Raw genomic sequence first — 18,198 nt, forward strand, 5'->3', positions numbered from 1 at the left:
GAGCAATGCTCTGAGTATTGGGGATATAACACATAATCAGGAAGTTCACACACTGTTATCACATGTTTATGTACAACTATTGTATCATTTCAAGGTTAACTTGAGGCACACAGCACTCACCTGATAGGCAACAGCAATGCCAGAGCCTCCCTTTAGCTGTTTATAAGCGTTGTCATAGAAACTGGCGGGTGTGGGGTGCACTGTATGACACAGAGCGTCCAGGATGCAGTCGTGCAGGAACACATACTGGGACTATGGCATATATGCAAACAATATGACACTAAAGTCACGTGTGAAAACATCAAAAAAAAAATTATCCGAAAATTTATAAAGACGCCTTAAAGTAAACTCTGACATCTAAACAAACAATAAAACCTCGCACAATAAAACTTCTTACAGAGATTTACTGTGCAGAATTTCATATCTTAGCTGCTTAGAAACACAGAAATCGTATTCAATCCTATATTGACTATTCTCTCAACACCATTCCAATGATCGTTAGAATCATCAAAGTAAACGACTTAGACCTGCGTTCCTCTGGCATTCAACAACCTATCTTAGAACAAAATTATATTTAAAGTGACATTAAACCTCGATCACTCATTAACTCTCATACCCTGCCTGATCTGATACGTCTGATCCCCCCTCCCCCCAAATTACTATCTCAAATTATTTCACATACACATCACTGCAATACCAGTGATGACACAATCCTGCTTGTTGAGATGTTATTTCCACTTTGCTTTGTTTGTCTAAAAACCCTTGTTCACCCTTCCTGGTGAGGCTTCCCTGTATCTACTGACCTGTGTCTGCACCATGCTGACTCTGAAGTTCCTCAGCCGCCAGACACAGCCGTAGATGTCCACCTTGCTGCGGGTCTCTGCGTCTTCTATCAGAGAGTCCAGAGCAATCAAAGTTCCTGTCCTGCCTACGCCAGCACTGGACAGGAAACAAAGAAGTTATAACCATGACAAAACATTACCACGCCTGTTTACATCTAGCTGGTATTGACATATACTCACCAATATACAAAGAAGATACCCCGGGTTGTCTATGTAGAAGGTTAAGGGCATTGGGCTATTTATACATACACGACACATCAGTATTACATGTGAACAGACACAACGTGGTATTCTCTGTCAGCTGTACTGGTATTGATTGTTTGTTTTTTAACGCCGCACTCAGCAAAGACGGTGATCTGTAAATAATCGAGTCGCAACCAGACAATCCAGTGATTGATATCATGAGCATCGATCCACGCAATTGAGATGTGATGACATGCATCAACCAAGTCAGCGAGCCCGAAGAAGACCTATTCTAACCAGGATCCTTTCGTGTCTGTACTAATATTGAAAAGTACTTTATCTGACAAACCGTTTTAAAGAATACATGCAATCACAGTTCAATGACGCGCTATGAACACAAACATCACAAATGTTGGGTCATGAACATGGCACTGGAATATATCCAAGCCGGTGTTACTGAAAACATCCCGTTGCCAACATATACACTCTTCTATACACTCCGTCCTATTACTTTGGTTTTTGCTGGCATCCGTTTTTCTAGCTCGTTTTCTTGATGCGTTGTTGAATAAAATTTTATGCATTTAGACACTCTCAAACTAGTTATAAATATAATCTAGTAACTGTACTGTCCATCGACGACAGTGAGTGAGTGAGTCTGGTTTTATGCCGCTTTAAGCAATATTCTAGCAATATCACGGTGGGGGATACCAGAAATGGGCTTCACACAGGTTTCATTCAGTCTTAACGTATTGATTAATGATGCATCACTTGTTCCCGTCACAGTATGCTGGAATTTTGCCGATGCGACGTTACATTTTAACTCAGTCACTCACTCACTGCACTGCACACCACTTGTGACTGTACCTGCAGTGTACCACCATGGGACCTTCCGCAAAGTCACAGAAGGTCCTGACTTTGTTCCTGAGGTCCACCAGAGACATGGTGTTGTCTGGCACATCCTTGTCAGGCCACACCATGTAGTGAACATGTTTCACGGTCTTTTCCACCGCTCCCTGTGGAAGATATGCTTATGCATATAGGTCTAGCTTAAACCTAAACAAATATCCATAACTATATATCGGCAATAGTTGTAAGCAGGGACTAATAGTTCTCAGAAGAGTGACAATTGTCAAACTAGACCGCCAATTGTTTTTGTAGGGTCCTTGGTCAAAATTAATGGAGGGCTTCGGTACATAGTCTATCCATACCCAAACAACAACTAGAAGGATGTGACGTATATTGGAGTTTAACGGTCACTATTGCACTTATGTCGCGACGAGGGTTTGTCCACTGAGTCCACTGAGTCCACCAAGATACCATGGTACAGTGTAACATTGATACCCCGCTCAGACACAGTGCACTTACTCCAAGCCGACCAGTCCTTGTTTTAGCCCCTTAATGCCGATCGCCAGACAGGGTAATACCACGTACCATCTTTTAACGTCTTTGGAATGACGCGGCCGGGGATCGAACCACCGACCTCTCCGGGCAGACGCTCTATTCGCTGCACCACGGAGCGGTGAAACTGGAAGGAACGGTCATGGACTAATTCACTATCTTCACTTTATTAACTAATTGAAATTGTCAATCCCACCTTCCTCATTTTAAGCGTCCTGATAGTGAAGTCAGCAAGGGGACAGGAGTCAGCTACTGTGATCTTCCAGGGGCCGAACGTCTTGGAATCCTCGCCTGGTTCATTGGGCCAGTACGGCTCACACCGTCTCTGTTATACAGGGGACATTCGTAGATGGTAAATTTAAAAACATCAACACCGGACTCGAATATCTACCAAAACAGTTCCATAGGCCATAAAAGAAAAAAAAATAGTGATGAAAAGTATATGAACTAATCATTGAAAATCAGTGATGACACCAGGTGTCTACGAAAAGGATATGCATGTTCTGCTCTACATTTATTTCATTTCAGTTTTAAAAGGCTGTGTATATTTGGATAAGCATAATGATTACGAAGAGTAGCATGTTGAGTATATTAAATGATGATTAATTCATTTATCACATCAAGGTCATCAAGTCATATCAAAATTAGACATCACCCTTCCATCTTCAATGATATTGGCCAGCATGACGATGACAGGCACGTTCTGTTGCCAGATCATCTCCAAGAAGTCCACGACGGTGTGAGGCAGGGGCCCTGGCGCCATAAGGGATAGTTGAGTAAACATGACGTCATATGGGGTTTAACGTAGTGTCCAAGATTATTGCACTTATAGCGACGTGTATGCACATGTGTGTGTGTGTGTGTGTGTGTGTGTGTGTGTGTGTGTGTGTGTGTGTGTGTGTGTGTGTGTGTGTGTGTGTGTGTGTGTGGCTCCTTGTACTAGTCCGGACTGATGCAGATTTATAGTGCTAGCACACTGAGATACCATGCCGCAGTTTAACATAAATACCCCACTCAGACACAGTATACTGACCCCGAGCCGACCGGTCTTTGTTTTAACCCCTTATTGCCGAGCGCCAGACAGGGTAACAACATCTTTAAACGTCTTTTGGTATGACGCGACCGGGGATCGAACCCCGGACCTTCCGCTCTCCGGGCGAACGCTCTACCACTAGACCAAAGAGGTGGTTCCAATGAGATGGCCATATGTTAACTTAGATATATACATTATTATACGAGAAAAGTGAGTGAGTGAGTCAGTATGTTTTTAGCCGCTTTAAGCACTATTCCAGCAATATCACGGCAGGGGGCACGAGAAAAGGGCTTCACTCATTTTACTCATTGGAATCGAACCGGGTCTTCGGCGTGACGAGCGAACGCTTAACGATTAATCTACCCGACCGCCCCCATACTGATTTTACGAAAGAAGTGTCAGAATTATTGTAAGTCCCGAACGATGTCTCTATATAAGTGCAATTATCTTGGACGCGACGTTAAACCAAATTTCACCTAACCTCACCTCATCATCTTATGGGTTGAATATCAGTATACTTCACTGCGCTCAGTATTGTTAATTATTTATTGAAGGTTGGTCGTACGTAAGGCATATGCACGTTTGCAGACTTTGACGTCTAAAAGTTTGTTTACCCTGTGTTGCAATGTACTTTTTTCCCCTTGTTGGTCCCTGCAAAACAAGAAACCTTAATTGAATCATTCTTCCTTAAACACTTAGTGGGTTATAAAGTGTAATGGATCTACACATCAAGTTAACTGTGTGGATGGCTTGACAAACTCACAGACATGTTCACATTTAGAGTCTCTAATGAAGTCCTTCTTTATGTATCCCAAATATCATGTAACTGAATCTCTTGAACTTACATCAATGAAGCTGGCGTTTATGTAGCCACTGCTTCCACTCGGGCCTTTCAGCACGACCAGAGAGGGGTTGTCTTAAAAAAAATCAAGTCTTTCTAATCAGTAAATGTATGCATTCAGGTATACAAAACTGCATCAAAAGACACCTGTCGCCGATACATCATAGGTAGTTATCAAGCAACAAGTACATTTACAAAATAGTGTGTACCTGTATAGGGGTGCTATTCAACGATGTCAGTCCCTTGTTACAATAAATACTCCAATTCCTCCAAAGTCATTTTTTACATTTTGTAGAAGCAAAACAGCTTTATGAATCCGCTCAGAAACATGAAAACTCACACCAAAGACTACAAGGCGAACCAAAATCAGAACAAATCTTTTGACAACATGAACAAAATGAATAAGACACGGTACTGTTTCCCAGTGTTTCGGTGAAACAAAATTTAATAGTATTATGAACATACTTTATATTTATACTTTTATACAAATATATCACAGACACACTCATGTTTTACGATATTAGTGAGTGAGTTTACATTCCACGTCACATTGGCAATATTTCTGCCATATCGTGACGAGAAGTTGTACATTAATAATAGATATATTTAGACTGGATAAAAAGCCTGTGGTGGATGCACAGTACAATAACTATATTTTACGTCAACGTTATATATAGATAGATGTCGTGAAAGGTATAAGCCTTTGCCTTACACGGGTAAATGCCTTTAAATCGATTCTTTGGACTGTTCACTTGCGTCAGCGCTTTGTCGTGAATTGCTGTCAGACCTTTGGGGAGCTCCTGTAAATTCAACACCAGAGCAACGTCAGTTTCGAATATCTGCCAGAACAGATTCCATAGGGCGTAAAAGGCCCACTAGTGATGAAAAATATAAGAATTGATCACTGAAATTAGTGATGACACCAGGTGTTCGCAAAAAGTATGTCCTGCTATACCGGTAGCACCCACAACAGTTTCTTTAAAACGTAAGTGGCAGTTGGTAAGGAAGTGTGAAAACTCGATGTAAAGGGTACATTAATGTAAAATGAATGGAACTGCTTCTTGCATCATGTAGACAAAGAGCCATATCAGATTTAGTAAATTCCTCTCGAATAACAAAATCAGGCCTTTGATCCTTAGAAGGAGGATAGCCAAGTTTCAGCGACATGGGTCCATCAAGACCTTCACAATACGTACAGCATACTCTTTCACCAAGATTTCTTTTGTGGCTTTCTTCTTTGCAACGAAGTCCTTGAGGTCACTGACTGCCACTGGAACACTACTGGGAACATTGATATAGATAGCCTCGTCATCGTCGTAGACGGCCCCGTTTTCCGATGCACCCTGGCCTTCCCGGGCTGCCATAGGGAAGCTCAAACCGTTGGTCATGTCTTCCCCAGTCTCTGAAAACAGCATAGCAATAGTCCGGTACCAACAACTACATGTGAAGCTAATAGATCTAGACCACCATACCAAACATTCATGTTAACAAATGAAACAGAAAACTTTTGAAAAGGAATAAGACATGAAATAATTATTCAAAAGTTACTATTGCAGTGAGTGAGTGAGTATGGTTTTACGCCGCTTTTAGCAATATTCCAGCAATATCACGGCGGGGGACACCAGAAACGGGCTTCACACAATGTACCCATGTCGGGAATCGAACCCGGATCTTCGGCGTGACGAGCGAACGCTTTAACCACTAGGCTACCCGACCGCCCCGTTACTATTGCAAGTGATTTATGACTGTACATACACTGCAAACACGAAAACGTCGTTTTTTTCCGTATATGGTCATTGGACGGAAAAACGACTAAAAATTCATTAAAATTGATTAATTGGTCAGCGTCTAGAAAGTGTCCAGAAAAGGGTCGAGTTTTTCAAGCGTAAAATGGACGGAAAAACGATGCTTTTTGCTCCGCCTTGTACAACTGTTAACGGCCAATCAGATGGCGCTGGTCCCCCGACGCACGTGATGTCCAAGGCTTCCTTTCGGAAGCTTTAGGTTTCGTATTTCTGGCATGCCTTGCTCTAGTATCTGTCGCGCGCAGTGCAGCGAGATTTGCTGATAAGCTAGTTTTAGGATATGTAACATGTTAATGGAATTCAGACACGCGCCAAGAAGTCAAACCAAACAATGTTACTAAGTTTATTGTGGTAACGGCTATGTACAGTTACCCCTATCGAATAATGGGTTGTGTTTCATTTGGTTATAACAATAACTAATTTTTAATGTGAAGTTTACAAGATTTACGACTTGGACGCGAGGTCGGTCACATGACGTTCTTCACGTGACTGTATTCTTGAAAAGGCGTAAACACTGACTACTTCCACATTCCTGGAGAACCCTTGGAATATCCTGGTACGAATTCATACAGAAGCGTGGTTGCAAGCCCATTTAAGGATACCCTCGCTACAACCCATCCCAGAGAGAAAAAACACGAAAAAATATCCATACTGTCGCAGTGACAATTTACAGAAATCTATGAATTTACCTTAGTATCTATTTGACACATCTTCACAATCACCTTTCAATGATCGGCCAATTGATCAGTGATGCCAAAGGCTTGAAATAGCCACAGGTTAATTAACAACTTCGAAAATATCTCCCGTCACGTTTATCGTGTCGGCCATTTTGACGTATTGTACTTGATGTAAATGTATTACGACGCTCTGTCGTTGTAATTGACTTACTGAGGTAATTCTGTAAAAGATCTTCTCATCTAATGAGGATATTGTTTGGAATATATTTCTTGTAAACATACTAAAACATATGTTCCGCGCTTTGGGGGGAACTATTTTATTCCGGGGTGGCCCGTTAAATCTAGTAGTAAGTCAAGGCACCATGTGTGATCTGTTATTTTATGTGTTTAAATTACGATTTGGGGCGTTAATAAAATACACTGACGCAAGTTTATTCTATTCAAATCAATTGGATAATTGAATATGCTTTCTTTTACATGTTACATAACATCACTGCACAAAATATGAACAGTTGCAGTAACACACTACGGTAATCGCATTAAACATCATTTTCAACTGTACAGTATTTCAGTTATATCATGGTGTATCAGACTGATGTGGGATAAAAATCCAAAGTGGTTCAGGTCATCCAATGGGTGTTCGGGAAAAGGTGAGCGTATCCTGCCACACAAGTGGCACCCGTCACAAACACATGCAAGGACAAGTCAATTGTTCACCTGAACAAAGCACGGAAACACACAATGATGCCCGTCCTCAGTTTTACCGAGCATGTAAATTATTTTGTCCGTCAAAAACATGGACGAGTATAAACAATATGTTCATTCACGTAATACATGTCATACATTTGACAAAATGTATTGATTCGGAGCATTATTGTTAATCACAGCGTATGCAGTTGAACTCATCACCCTTCCCATTATTGATAACCCTTCTTGAAGATCTATGAAATCAGAAGCTGCAACACTCTATCTTTTAACTGGCATGTCAGACTTCTATTTAATTACTCAGTTTTATTTGCACGGATTACTATGGAAGGGACATTGTCTCGTTGTCGCATTGTCGCATTGACGCCTTTACAAAAACAAGCAAAACGTGTCAAAATTAACAAAAGCGCGACAATTGGCCATTTGTCGCATTGTCGCGTGTTCGCATTGTCGCTCTTTGATAATCCTTTTCTTTATTTTACAAAAGGGCGACGATGCCGTAACGCGACATTTTCAAGGTCAAAATATGTCTCGTTGTCGCATTGTCGCCCCATCACAAATGTGTATAAAAGGCGTAAAGTTCAGTTATTGTTACAGTTAGGAAGTTCAACCTGATAAATGTACGTCTTGAAATGAAAACACAAGTCCGTCCGCGAGTCCATAACGTTTTATTGTGAGCTCTTCTCTAACGTGCTTAGTGTTCAACTCACATGTACAGTTCCAAACACGTAGTACCTCCTCAATAATCCACATACCTCCAATGCAGTGGTCTTCCGGAAGATCTTACTCTTGACCGTATTAGACAACTGACGAGTGCACGCCTGACCTGTGACCTCGTTGCAACCCTCGTGATGTGTTTGCCGAAGGGAGAGGTGTAGGAAATGTGTGCTCCAGCCCAGCGCAGAGCTCGCGACACACTGTATACTGATGTATACAATATATTGCAGTTGATATACTGTATACTGCATGTGATACTTATTTGCGGAAATGTTACAACTTTCAAGATTCAAGATTCAATTTGCATATATTTCATATACAACAGACCACCGTCATACATCACTGGAATACTGCTGAGAGCGACGTTAAAACAAATTGTTTTCATAATGGATCGCTGCAGTCATTTAAAATAGAACCGTATACATATGTACATGTAGTAACAACTCACTCTATTTGTTTCGAATATTCAGCAGAAAATATATTATTAACCAGGTCTTTGGGAAAAGATATCAGATTTTTATAAGCAGCCACAGAGGGATGATAAAGGACCCCTCGCTGATTAGGTTCTTGTTTACTTAAGAGCAGAGTTGGCCATGTTAGAATAGAATAGAATAGAATAGAATTTTATTGTACTGAACACCCTCATAGGGCAGGGTACAGACTATCTACATATGAACATGTATATAATTATAGATATGACAGGTATATGTATATGATGTACATTTTGTATAAAGGCATTATTTCATTTACATCATATAAACATTTATGTATATTAGGTTATTGCTGGCAGCGTACACTTAATTGGATTGAATATAATAGAATTTTCTTATGGCCTCAGCTTGAACATGTGGTATATAGTCCGGGCAACAAGACTTGACCATTCTTTTGGTGGATTCATAAAGTGTTTTAAGAGGTTTGTTTTATCGGTCTGGGAAGGGTCGCCTATTTCTACCAGTGCCATCAGATTTCTCCTAAGGTCTTTATATAGTGGGCATGAAAGCAGGAAGTGTTCTTCATCCTCCACGGAATGGCAGTCACAGTGCGGACAGAACCTATTTTCAACTGGGATGTTGGAGTATCTCCCCCTCTCAATTTCCAGGCTATGAAGACTCAGTCGGAGCTTGGTAAGGGCCCTTCTGTGACTTGTATTCTTTACAGTTGTGAGGTAATCTTTTAATCCATATTTGTCATTTATCTGCCCCAGATGTCGCAGCTTATGGTTTACACCGGTTGGAATCTGGTCAGTTTCAATGAGATAAAAATCTTCAAACTTTGATATCAGGCTTTTGGAAAATTGCTGAGTGGTGGTATTGTTTCGATGGGGACCTTCAGATATCACACTTTGGAGAAGACACTCGATGTGTGAAAACCAGGAATTAGTTAGTTTCTTGTCCTCCTGAAAAGCTGCATAGAGCAGTCTACCACGATCCATGTTGCCAAGACGTATATAGTACTTGAGCATGTTGATATAGATTTGGAGAGATAATGGGTAGATACCTAACTCACTAAGGGAACCAATGTTGCTGCTTCTTTTTGGACTGCTGAGGAGACCCTTCGCGACTTTGATGGAGGTACTGTTACATTGTTGTCTGTGCCAGTTTATCAGTGGATCAGAAGTAGATTTAAACAGCTGACAGCCCCAGATTTCAGAACCGTAGGTTGCTATTGGAACCACTAGGGCATGGTAGAGTCGTAGTAAGACTTCTATGGATAAATGGGTATTTGTTGTCAGGCTGTGTTGAATTTTGAACCAAGCCCGCATAGCCTTTCCTTTCAAGGTTGAGATTGCACTCTTGAAAGAACCGTTTTGATGAAATATTACACCAAGGTAGGTGTATGATTCACTGATTTCTAGTGACGCTGTCCCTAACTTAAAATGAAGTTTCTGGTCACTCTTGGAACCGCCAAATATAATTATTTTTGTTTTTGATATATTAACTTTTAATTTCCAGTCCTCTGTAAATCTGCATAAAGTATTTATGCTGGTCTGGAGACATTTTGCAGACTGTGACAGCAGTAGCAGGTCATCAGCAAATAGTAAGTGTGTTAAAGGGACGCCGTCTAGCGATGGGGCAGCAGTATCATTAGTTGACAAGTAGTCCTTTAGGTCATTAATGTAGATATTGAATAGGTTTGGGCTACAGACACAACCTTGCTTGACACCAATGTTGGATTTGACAGGACGAGTGACGCCATCCTGGGTCTTGATGATGTAGGAGACGTTTGAATACATGCTGTTTAAAACATTCAGGATATTTCCTGTGATGCCATATTTTATCAGTTTATAGTGGAGTCCCTCCCGCCACACCGAGTCAAATGCCTTGCTAAAATCCACAAAGCAAGTATATAGTTTTTTCTTGGACTGCCTGTACTTCTGTATGATTGTTCTAAGTATAAACATATTGTCAGTTGTTCTGTGGTTGCTCCTGAATCCTGCCTGGCTTGTGTCATAGTGTTTGTTCAAGTCCATATGTTTGGTAATTCTTGTATTAAGTATTGATAAAAACAGTTTTGAGAGACAGCTACCGAGAGCTATGCCTCTGTAGTTGTTAACATCATTAAGATCCCCTTTCTTGTGGACAGGTACGATGTATGACGATCTCCATTGTGAGGGGAAAGTGCCAGCATCTAAGATGGTGTTGAAGAGTTTAAGGTAGTGATCTATAAGAATAGAGGAGGAACACAGGATCATTTCGTTAAGCACCAGGTCAGGGCCCCCAGATTTTCCCTTCTTCAGTTTCCGGATAGCCTGGCATAATTCATCTGCTGCAATAGGTTTGTTGAGATGGAAATTAGATGATATAGTGCTATTTCCACAGTCTGATACTGATTTTGTCACATATTTATGGAATCCTGTACTGTCACGGACCTCAGTATTTAGTTGAGTGAAATGGTTCTCCCATTCTTCTTTGGGTATATTGTCATGAGTCTCTTCCCTTTTCCCTGTGAGCTCTTGTACAAGTTTCCAGTAGGCTTGGGAATCAGTTGTGGAAAGGTGATCCAGTTTTTCTAGTAGGGTCTCATGGTACTTCTTAGTTGCCCAATTCCTTCCTTTCTTATATTTCTTCCTGGCCTCATAGAATTTCTTTTGTAACGCTCTATTGAGTGGGAACTGTTTGTGATCCAAACACGCTGAGAGCATAGCCTGTTTTAGTGCTTTACAACTTGAGTTAAACCATTTATTTTTCCTTTTTGTCTTCCGTTTCACTTGAACAAGCTTCACTGTACCTTTCGTTGCATTTAACAAAATATTTGTGAGGTCTGCTGTTGCTGAGTCCACATCACTTTTGGGGGACATGAGGAAGTAGTCGGCCAGTGAACGGGAGTGTGATGAACGAAGTTTTTCCAGGTAGAGGGCTCCTGTCTCTGACTTCCATACAAGTTTGAAGATTCTCTCTGCTTTTATCTTAGAAGGATGAGGTCTTGAATTCTTCTCTTCTGATAATAAGGGACAGCTAACGTTGACCAGTATTGAACAGTGATCCGACATGTGGGTGAGTGGATGGACCGTCAGCCTGTTGAACATGGTGTAATCCTCACACTTTGTACTAACATAGTCCACAGTACTACATCCGTTATATTGGTAGGATGTGTAATGGCCAAATATGTCACCAATGATTCTACCGTTAAGAATACAAGTGTTTGTGTTGATACATGTTTGTACTAATTCCCTGCCAAACTTGTTGACAATACAATCAGTGTTGTTCCTGATGAGGGGCAAGTCTGGCGTATCCATTGTAGGTGGTAAGGGAGATTTGTCGTCTTCATGATTAGGCAGCAGGTCACACAGGCTCCCAGTCCTGGCATTGAAGTCACCTCCCACCACTAGAAAGCCTTTTGAGCCATACAGTGCAAGCTTCTGTTCCAGAACAACAAATGGATCATATTGTTTACTTCTCCATATAGTGGAGTTCTCTGGTGGGATATAGATGATACCTATGTAGATATCGTTGGCAAGATTTGACTATTTCCCATTGATCTTTATCCACAGCATGTCTCCGTCTTCCCGATCGAGGACTTCTAATGAAGATTCAAATGTTTTCTTGTACATTAGGGCTGTGCCACCTCTAGTTCTGTCATATCTACTATGGGAGCTGTTTAACCTCGGGTTGCATATCATATTATAGTCTTTAAAGCTATCGCTAAATATTTCAGCTTCTACCTCTTTCTGTCGAAACCAACATTCAGTGAGACCTATGAAGTCAGGGTATTCAAGGGACTGCAGAAAATCACTAGACTGCTTAGTACCACTAATACCTTGTATATTCCAAAAACCAAAAGATATTGGTTGTGACATATTTCAGGAAAGGGGCACTATGCATAAATCAAGTAAACACACTTGGGCAAGCACATGTAGCTACATAGATACACTATATACAACAAATAAAGTGGTAATAATAATGGATTATATACATGTCACTGCTAATGTTACATACCTTAGAAAGTGACCTAGGCTCTACACTTCTTACAACATCTAACAGTGTTTATATTTCACATAACATTAATGTCATGTCACAGTACTGTAGGCACCTGATGCCCTTAATATGAAGAACCTCCATGGGGTACCCAGGGATTCCACATAAATGGTGATCCAGCCAGGGGTCTGGTCATGTGAGTCATTAAGGGATTAAACATCCAATATGGTGGTACTGGTAGTCTTTGGGGGTATCCCGGTGGTGGGGGTGGCACCGTGCTATGCCAGGGTGGTTGTGCCCATGGCATGGGTTGGGTGGGATGGCTCGTTGGGGTCGGAGATGCTGGTGCTGCATTTTGCTGTGGAGATTTCTGTAGGTTGGTGTCCACATTTGGGGCTGATAATGATGAACCTGGTTGGCCATACCTGCCCACAGATTGACTTGTGGGTTCTGCAGGGGTGGGGGTCTGATCACAGACTGTAGAAATCTTACTTTGATTTGGTAAGTTGGCGTGGTCTTGGTGTCTTCCAATAGGGGAAGTGACCTGAGTTGTGGTGACTTCTTCTGGCACACTCCGATTCTGTTTGTAGATGAACAATTTCATTGATCTACCAATGACAGCAGATCCAATTTTGTTGGGGTGGACACTATCTACATATAAGTATGTCTTGATACAGTTATTTTTATCACAGAAATGGAAGTCAACCGGAATGTATTCAATTTTGAATCTGGTACACACACTCTCTATAAGATCATTTAAGTTCCAGATGTGTTTGTTGTACTTGAGGCCCTGTTCATTTAGCCTTGGAGGGATGCCGCAGATAGCAAGTCTTGCGTTGGGGAACTTGTCCTTAAGGTTTGAGTGTAGGGATTCCATTGTCTGATTCATATTCCGTTTCTTGTCACAGTCGTTTGTCCCAATGAGACAACAGACCGTTTCTGTCTCTGGGTGTCTGTGTATCAGGGACAGGAATGCGACCATATCGTCACAGGTTGCCCCTGGAAAGGATCTAATATGGGCATCACCATCCGAATTAATCTTCCGTCTGTCAAGGTTTTTCAGAAGAGAGTCACCAAGAATAAGGTGTGGCACCCTCTCGGGTAGTCTGCCCCTCTGTTTTTCAAAGCGGGATGCTTTACCTGAGATGCTGTAGCTGGCCTGGTCGATGGGGTCATAAACCTTATCTCTTGATGTGGTAGCCTCTTCTACATGCTCCTGTCCCACATTCCTAGAGACTCCCTGCTGGGCTGCCTGGCTTGCTGTAGGTTGGGGGTGTTGAGGAGTGGAGGGAAGCTGACTGTTGGGGGTTCCACCCTGGGGGGTGGGGGGAGGAAAAGATGTTGCAGCTGGAGTGTTGTTCCTTTGACTTGAGAGAGTATCCTCTTGCTTTGCAGCTAGAGACATTTGTGTCTGTGTTTGTAGGACCATTTTGTCAATAGTTAGAAGTTTGTCTTTGAGGCAAGAGAGTTCTTTGCGTAAGTTTAAGTTTTCATTCTTCAATCCCTTTAATGAGGTGATTGTACTTTCCTGTGCTCTGATGGTTTCTCCCATGAGATTCACCCGCTCCTTCAGGTTTGTAATATCCTGCTCTGTTGACGTGCAGGTGGGGCAGCATTGGGTTCTATTGTTACTCAGATTTTGGAAACTTGACTGTAGTTGGCACATAGCAGTCTGTAAGTTCTGGAGAGCCAGCAGATTCTTCGCATCAGGTTGTGGACAGCTAGATCGAACAGCTATGGGCTTCCGGAGAGATTTTTGAGATTTAAACGCTGCCTTCCTACCTGGGTGTTTGGGAGTGGTGCAAAGTATGGAGCCCTCATTGTCCAGGGAATGGGTCCAACTGTTACTGTGGCCACTAGGGCTGCCAGGTGACTCACACTTTACACAAACAAATTCACAGTCTGAGTCAGCAAGTTGGGAATATTCCTCATCTGTGAGACCTAGGCAGGTTTTATGGCACCAGCCCTCACACTTGCTGCACATGAGTTGAGCACCTATATCGTCTCGATAGTTACACACTGTGCAAGCAGCTCCACCCCACTGGTCTTCAACTGTTTTGTACTTCTCAAGAATGGTCTTAAAGACTTCTGTCAGGTTATTACCTTCTACTTTGTCTTCTTGAGTTAGAATTTTGGGGAGATGTTCAGACATAAATACATTGGTATCCTGTCCATTTACCAGAACACTACTTGTTGTGTGAAACAGATTCACAGTGTATCTGTAGTTAGAGGAAGAAATCCTGTAGATTGTCTCTGTCTCAATCCCACGCTTGTCCACACTATGGATATTGTCTTGTATTGATGACTGTGCATGAAAGTAACTGTCACAGTTTCTTCGGAACAATTCATAGGTCCCAGCATTGAGGTGTAGCCTTAGACCTCCCCCTGTCTCAGTGATGGTCACACATACACTGTCCACAGCAGCCATCTTAGATTTTATGGCCTTACCCTTGTTGATGGTGTAGGGTTTCTTCCTGCTGGAGGCGCCATCTTGTTTCTTGGCCAGCACTACCTCACATGTGGTCATTTCTTCATCTTCTATTTGCTGACTTCTCTTCATGTTTACAGTCAACAGCTATTGTGCAACTTGTTCTTGATTGTGTTACACAAGTGTAGTGTACATTGTACTTGCCCATGTGTTCCTGATTCTGGCCAAATCACATATTTTGGAGGAGAATAGATGTCTGCTTACTCCAGAGATGACCTTGACCTATACCATATGTTAGATGATATAACCAAAATCCGGGAGCTCCGGCGGGGGGCAAGCTGGTCTTGTTAGTGTATGGTATGAGCTGTGACGTTGACCCAAGAGAATAATGTAAAACATGAGACCAACTCAAGTCTATAATGATTGGGAAAGTCTAGATTTCCACAGCTCTAGCCTGAAATTAAGAATTGTTCTATGCTCCATTTTAATTGTATTATTTTCATTTTGTAGACATGGATGGACCAACCAGGAAAGAAATTGATGGAATATTAATATCACGTTACCACTGATCCAGTTAAATTCATCACACAATAATAAATTAGTATTTGACATTACGGCATTTGATTATTAGGGCATGATCATGTACATGTTCACTGTAGTAATGTACACACCAGTCAACTTGATTATAAGTTTTATCAAAGTGTAGCGCAGCATCAACGATTACTTTATGATATCCTCACTTGTCATCGATGTATTGACATCGAACAATGGACGGCAATTCGAAATTCTTATGGATAGCTTCAATAGGGACAACGCCGGTGTGAGTACAATTTTCCTAGTTAAAATAAGTATCTACAAAATATAATCTGAAGCAGACAAGAACAATATTTTTTTATTAATGCTTACTTTCATGGATAGAATTAAGGCAATCTAGGCTTGCAAAATCGTTCTAGACTTGAGCTGGATTCCTTTTAAATTTATTCTGTATGGTCTGGGAGACGAACGGGCGTCAGTATCGCATTGAGAACTGGGACAGCCTTAATCAGTGTAATCGGATATGTTGTGGAGTTTCGGTTTTGGGCTGTTTGCTGAATATATAGAATTGCGAGTTATGTATACTCTGTATTTTTTCGTCATGGTAGCAGATATATTTTCTATGTTGCTTTTTGAATTATCCACAAATAATGAGAACTACAATGTAAACCTCTCTCTGGAGATATGCAATAATACTACTGAAGGGCATATCTGAAAAATGGGACTTCTCGACAAATATTTCTTTCTTAAATACTACCTGTTACAGGCATTCTGATCATTATATCATACTTTGTACAGTTTAAAAGTCAAATAATGGCAAATTGTGTATCTTTCTACATTTTGAATTAATTATACTTTCTGAAATAAAACCTTAGCATCAGATAGTGATATACACGAATATGATCTATACTATTATAAATGAATTATCAATTTCGTATTATGAATTAGATAAACAGAAATATGATAGTAAAACAAATTATTTTAATCTATTCTTGTGAATAGGTAACGAGAGATCTAGGCAACGCACTAACGTAGCCATTTATGAAAAATGAAATATTAAACGTTTAGGGGTTTGAACATGCACATTGAATGACAGGGAAGAAAGCAACGCAATAATTAAATTATGAATCAAATTATGTTATAAATATAACAGAATATTTAGAAAATATAAGTTTAATTTCTCCTTGTTGGAAGGTGTTTAATAGTTATATAGATTTTGTTTGATTGTTTGTTTTTTAACGCCGCACTCAGCAATATACTAGCTATATGACGGTGGTTCGTAAATAATCCAGTCTGGACCAAACAATTTACTAGTCATTATCATCAAGAGCACCGATCTACGCATTTGGGATATGATGACATGCATCAACCAAGTCAGCGAGCCAAGTCGCCTTCGTACAAGCATGGGTTGTTGAATGCCTATTCTAACCCGGATCTTCACGGGTATTTTTTTAAATAATAAGGTACAATGAAATTCTGTATATGTCCATAATAAGTGTGTATAAGTAGATGGATAATATGTCCATACACGCCAAGTAAATGGTATATGCATTAATTTAAATGCAAATGATTCAATGATGAGTTCTTTCACAAGTCCATATTTCAAGGCATGTATTTGATATTCATAATAACTCCACAAAAGCTACACAATGGCAACAAAACGGTACCAGCATCACAGATACCAATAATACATGAGATACATATAATTACTTTAAAGTTAAAACATGTATCTAAATAGAAAATTAGAAGGATACACTTCCGACATTTTTCGTATTTTGTTTTCGTTTGGAGAGAGAAGTTGTGATTGGTATCTGATGGGTGCAAACAGGTGTTCCCTTCCGCCCAGGCCTTGCGGCAATGCTATAGCCTAAAATGAAACAAGCCTTGTTGAACAGGTTCAGACTCAAATTTCTATCCCACTTGGGCTCCTTTTAAATTTAAATATAATTTCTCGTGTCGATATGTGTCAAAAGAAATGAAATATTACAGCACTGGTGAAAAGGTTATATGGGCATGTCAGCGTCGATCCTATAATATCCTTTTATGCAAAATACATATATACTGATGAATTAAGGTAGTAATACTACGCAAATATATGTCCAGATGCATACATCAGTATCATTTCGTGATCTTAATTCGTGCTTTGAGCCCTTTTTCTACCGGAGATTCTGGGGTGTTACATCACACCAGAAAGCCAGGTCCAAATTCAAGTCATACTTTCATGGTCCGTCTTGTATGTTGGAAACCAATATCGCAATATGGCTAAATATTGCTGAACGTGGTATTAACCCGATTACTCACATAATTATTCCATTTTCTACAGTCATCTACGAACACTTTCTTTAAGGAGGTATATCTGTATCATCCAAATGTCCATACATATATGTCCACATTTATATGTATAAAGCAAGTCGTCCTGCACTCTTCCTTAAAAGATAAATGTTAAGCATTTCCTCTGTATGTATTTATATAATGTAATATCGTTTTAATGTAATGCTGATGCAGTAAACGTACCACAGACCTAATGCTAGAATAACATCTAATTTCTGAAATGAACATATTTTACAGAAAAAAACAGTTGTTTAAACAATACTTATAAAATATAAGAACAAGGAGCCAA

General features: G+C 40.5%; 1 protein-coding gene across 5 annotated transcripts in view; it reads right to left on the reverse strand.

Annotated features, from left to right (window-relative positions):
- Window positions 1-18,198, reverse strand: part of LOC124122699 (multiple epidermal growth factor-like domains protein 11) — a 286,895-nt gene that overhangs the window by 202,194 nt on the left and 66,503 nt on the right. For 3 of the 5 annotated variants that reach the window (XM_048400347.1, XM_048400346.1, XM_048400345.1), the window contains 9 exons: window positions 5,494-5,699; window positions 5,010-5,097; window positions 4,302-4,372; window positions 4,071-4,107; window positions 3,079-3,176; window positions 2,620-2,748; window positions 1,890-2,038; window positions 804-939; window positions 121-252 (listed from right to left, as the gene is read on the reverse strand). The exons of the other annotated variants lie outside the window; for them this stretch is intronic. In XM_048400347.1, coding sequence (XP_048256304.1) covers window positions 121-252; window positions 804-939; window positions 1,890-2,038; window positions 2,620-2,748; window positions 3,079-3,176; window positions 4,071-4,107; window positions 4,302-4,372; window positions 5,010-5,097; window positions 5,494-5,699 — 1,046 coding nt within the window. The remainder of the gene's footprint in view (window positions 1-120; window positions 253-803; window positions 940-1,889; window positions 2,039-2,619; window positions 2,749-3,078; window positions 3,177-4,070; window positions 4,108-4,301; window positions 4,373-5,009; window positions 5,098-5,493; window positions 5,700-18,198) is intronic. 5 annotated transcript variants of the gene reach the window in all.

Source organism: Haliotis rufescens, unplaced genomic scaffold (genome assembly GCF_023055435.1).
Source record: "Haliotis rufescens isolate VD_foot unplaced genomic scaffold, xgHalRufe1.0.p SCAF_2, whole genome shotgun sequence".
Lineage (NCBI taxonomy): Eukaryota > Metazoa > Mollusca > Gastropoda > Lepetellida > Haliotidae > Haliotis > Haliotis rufescens.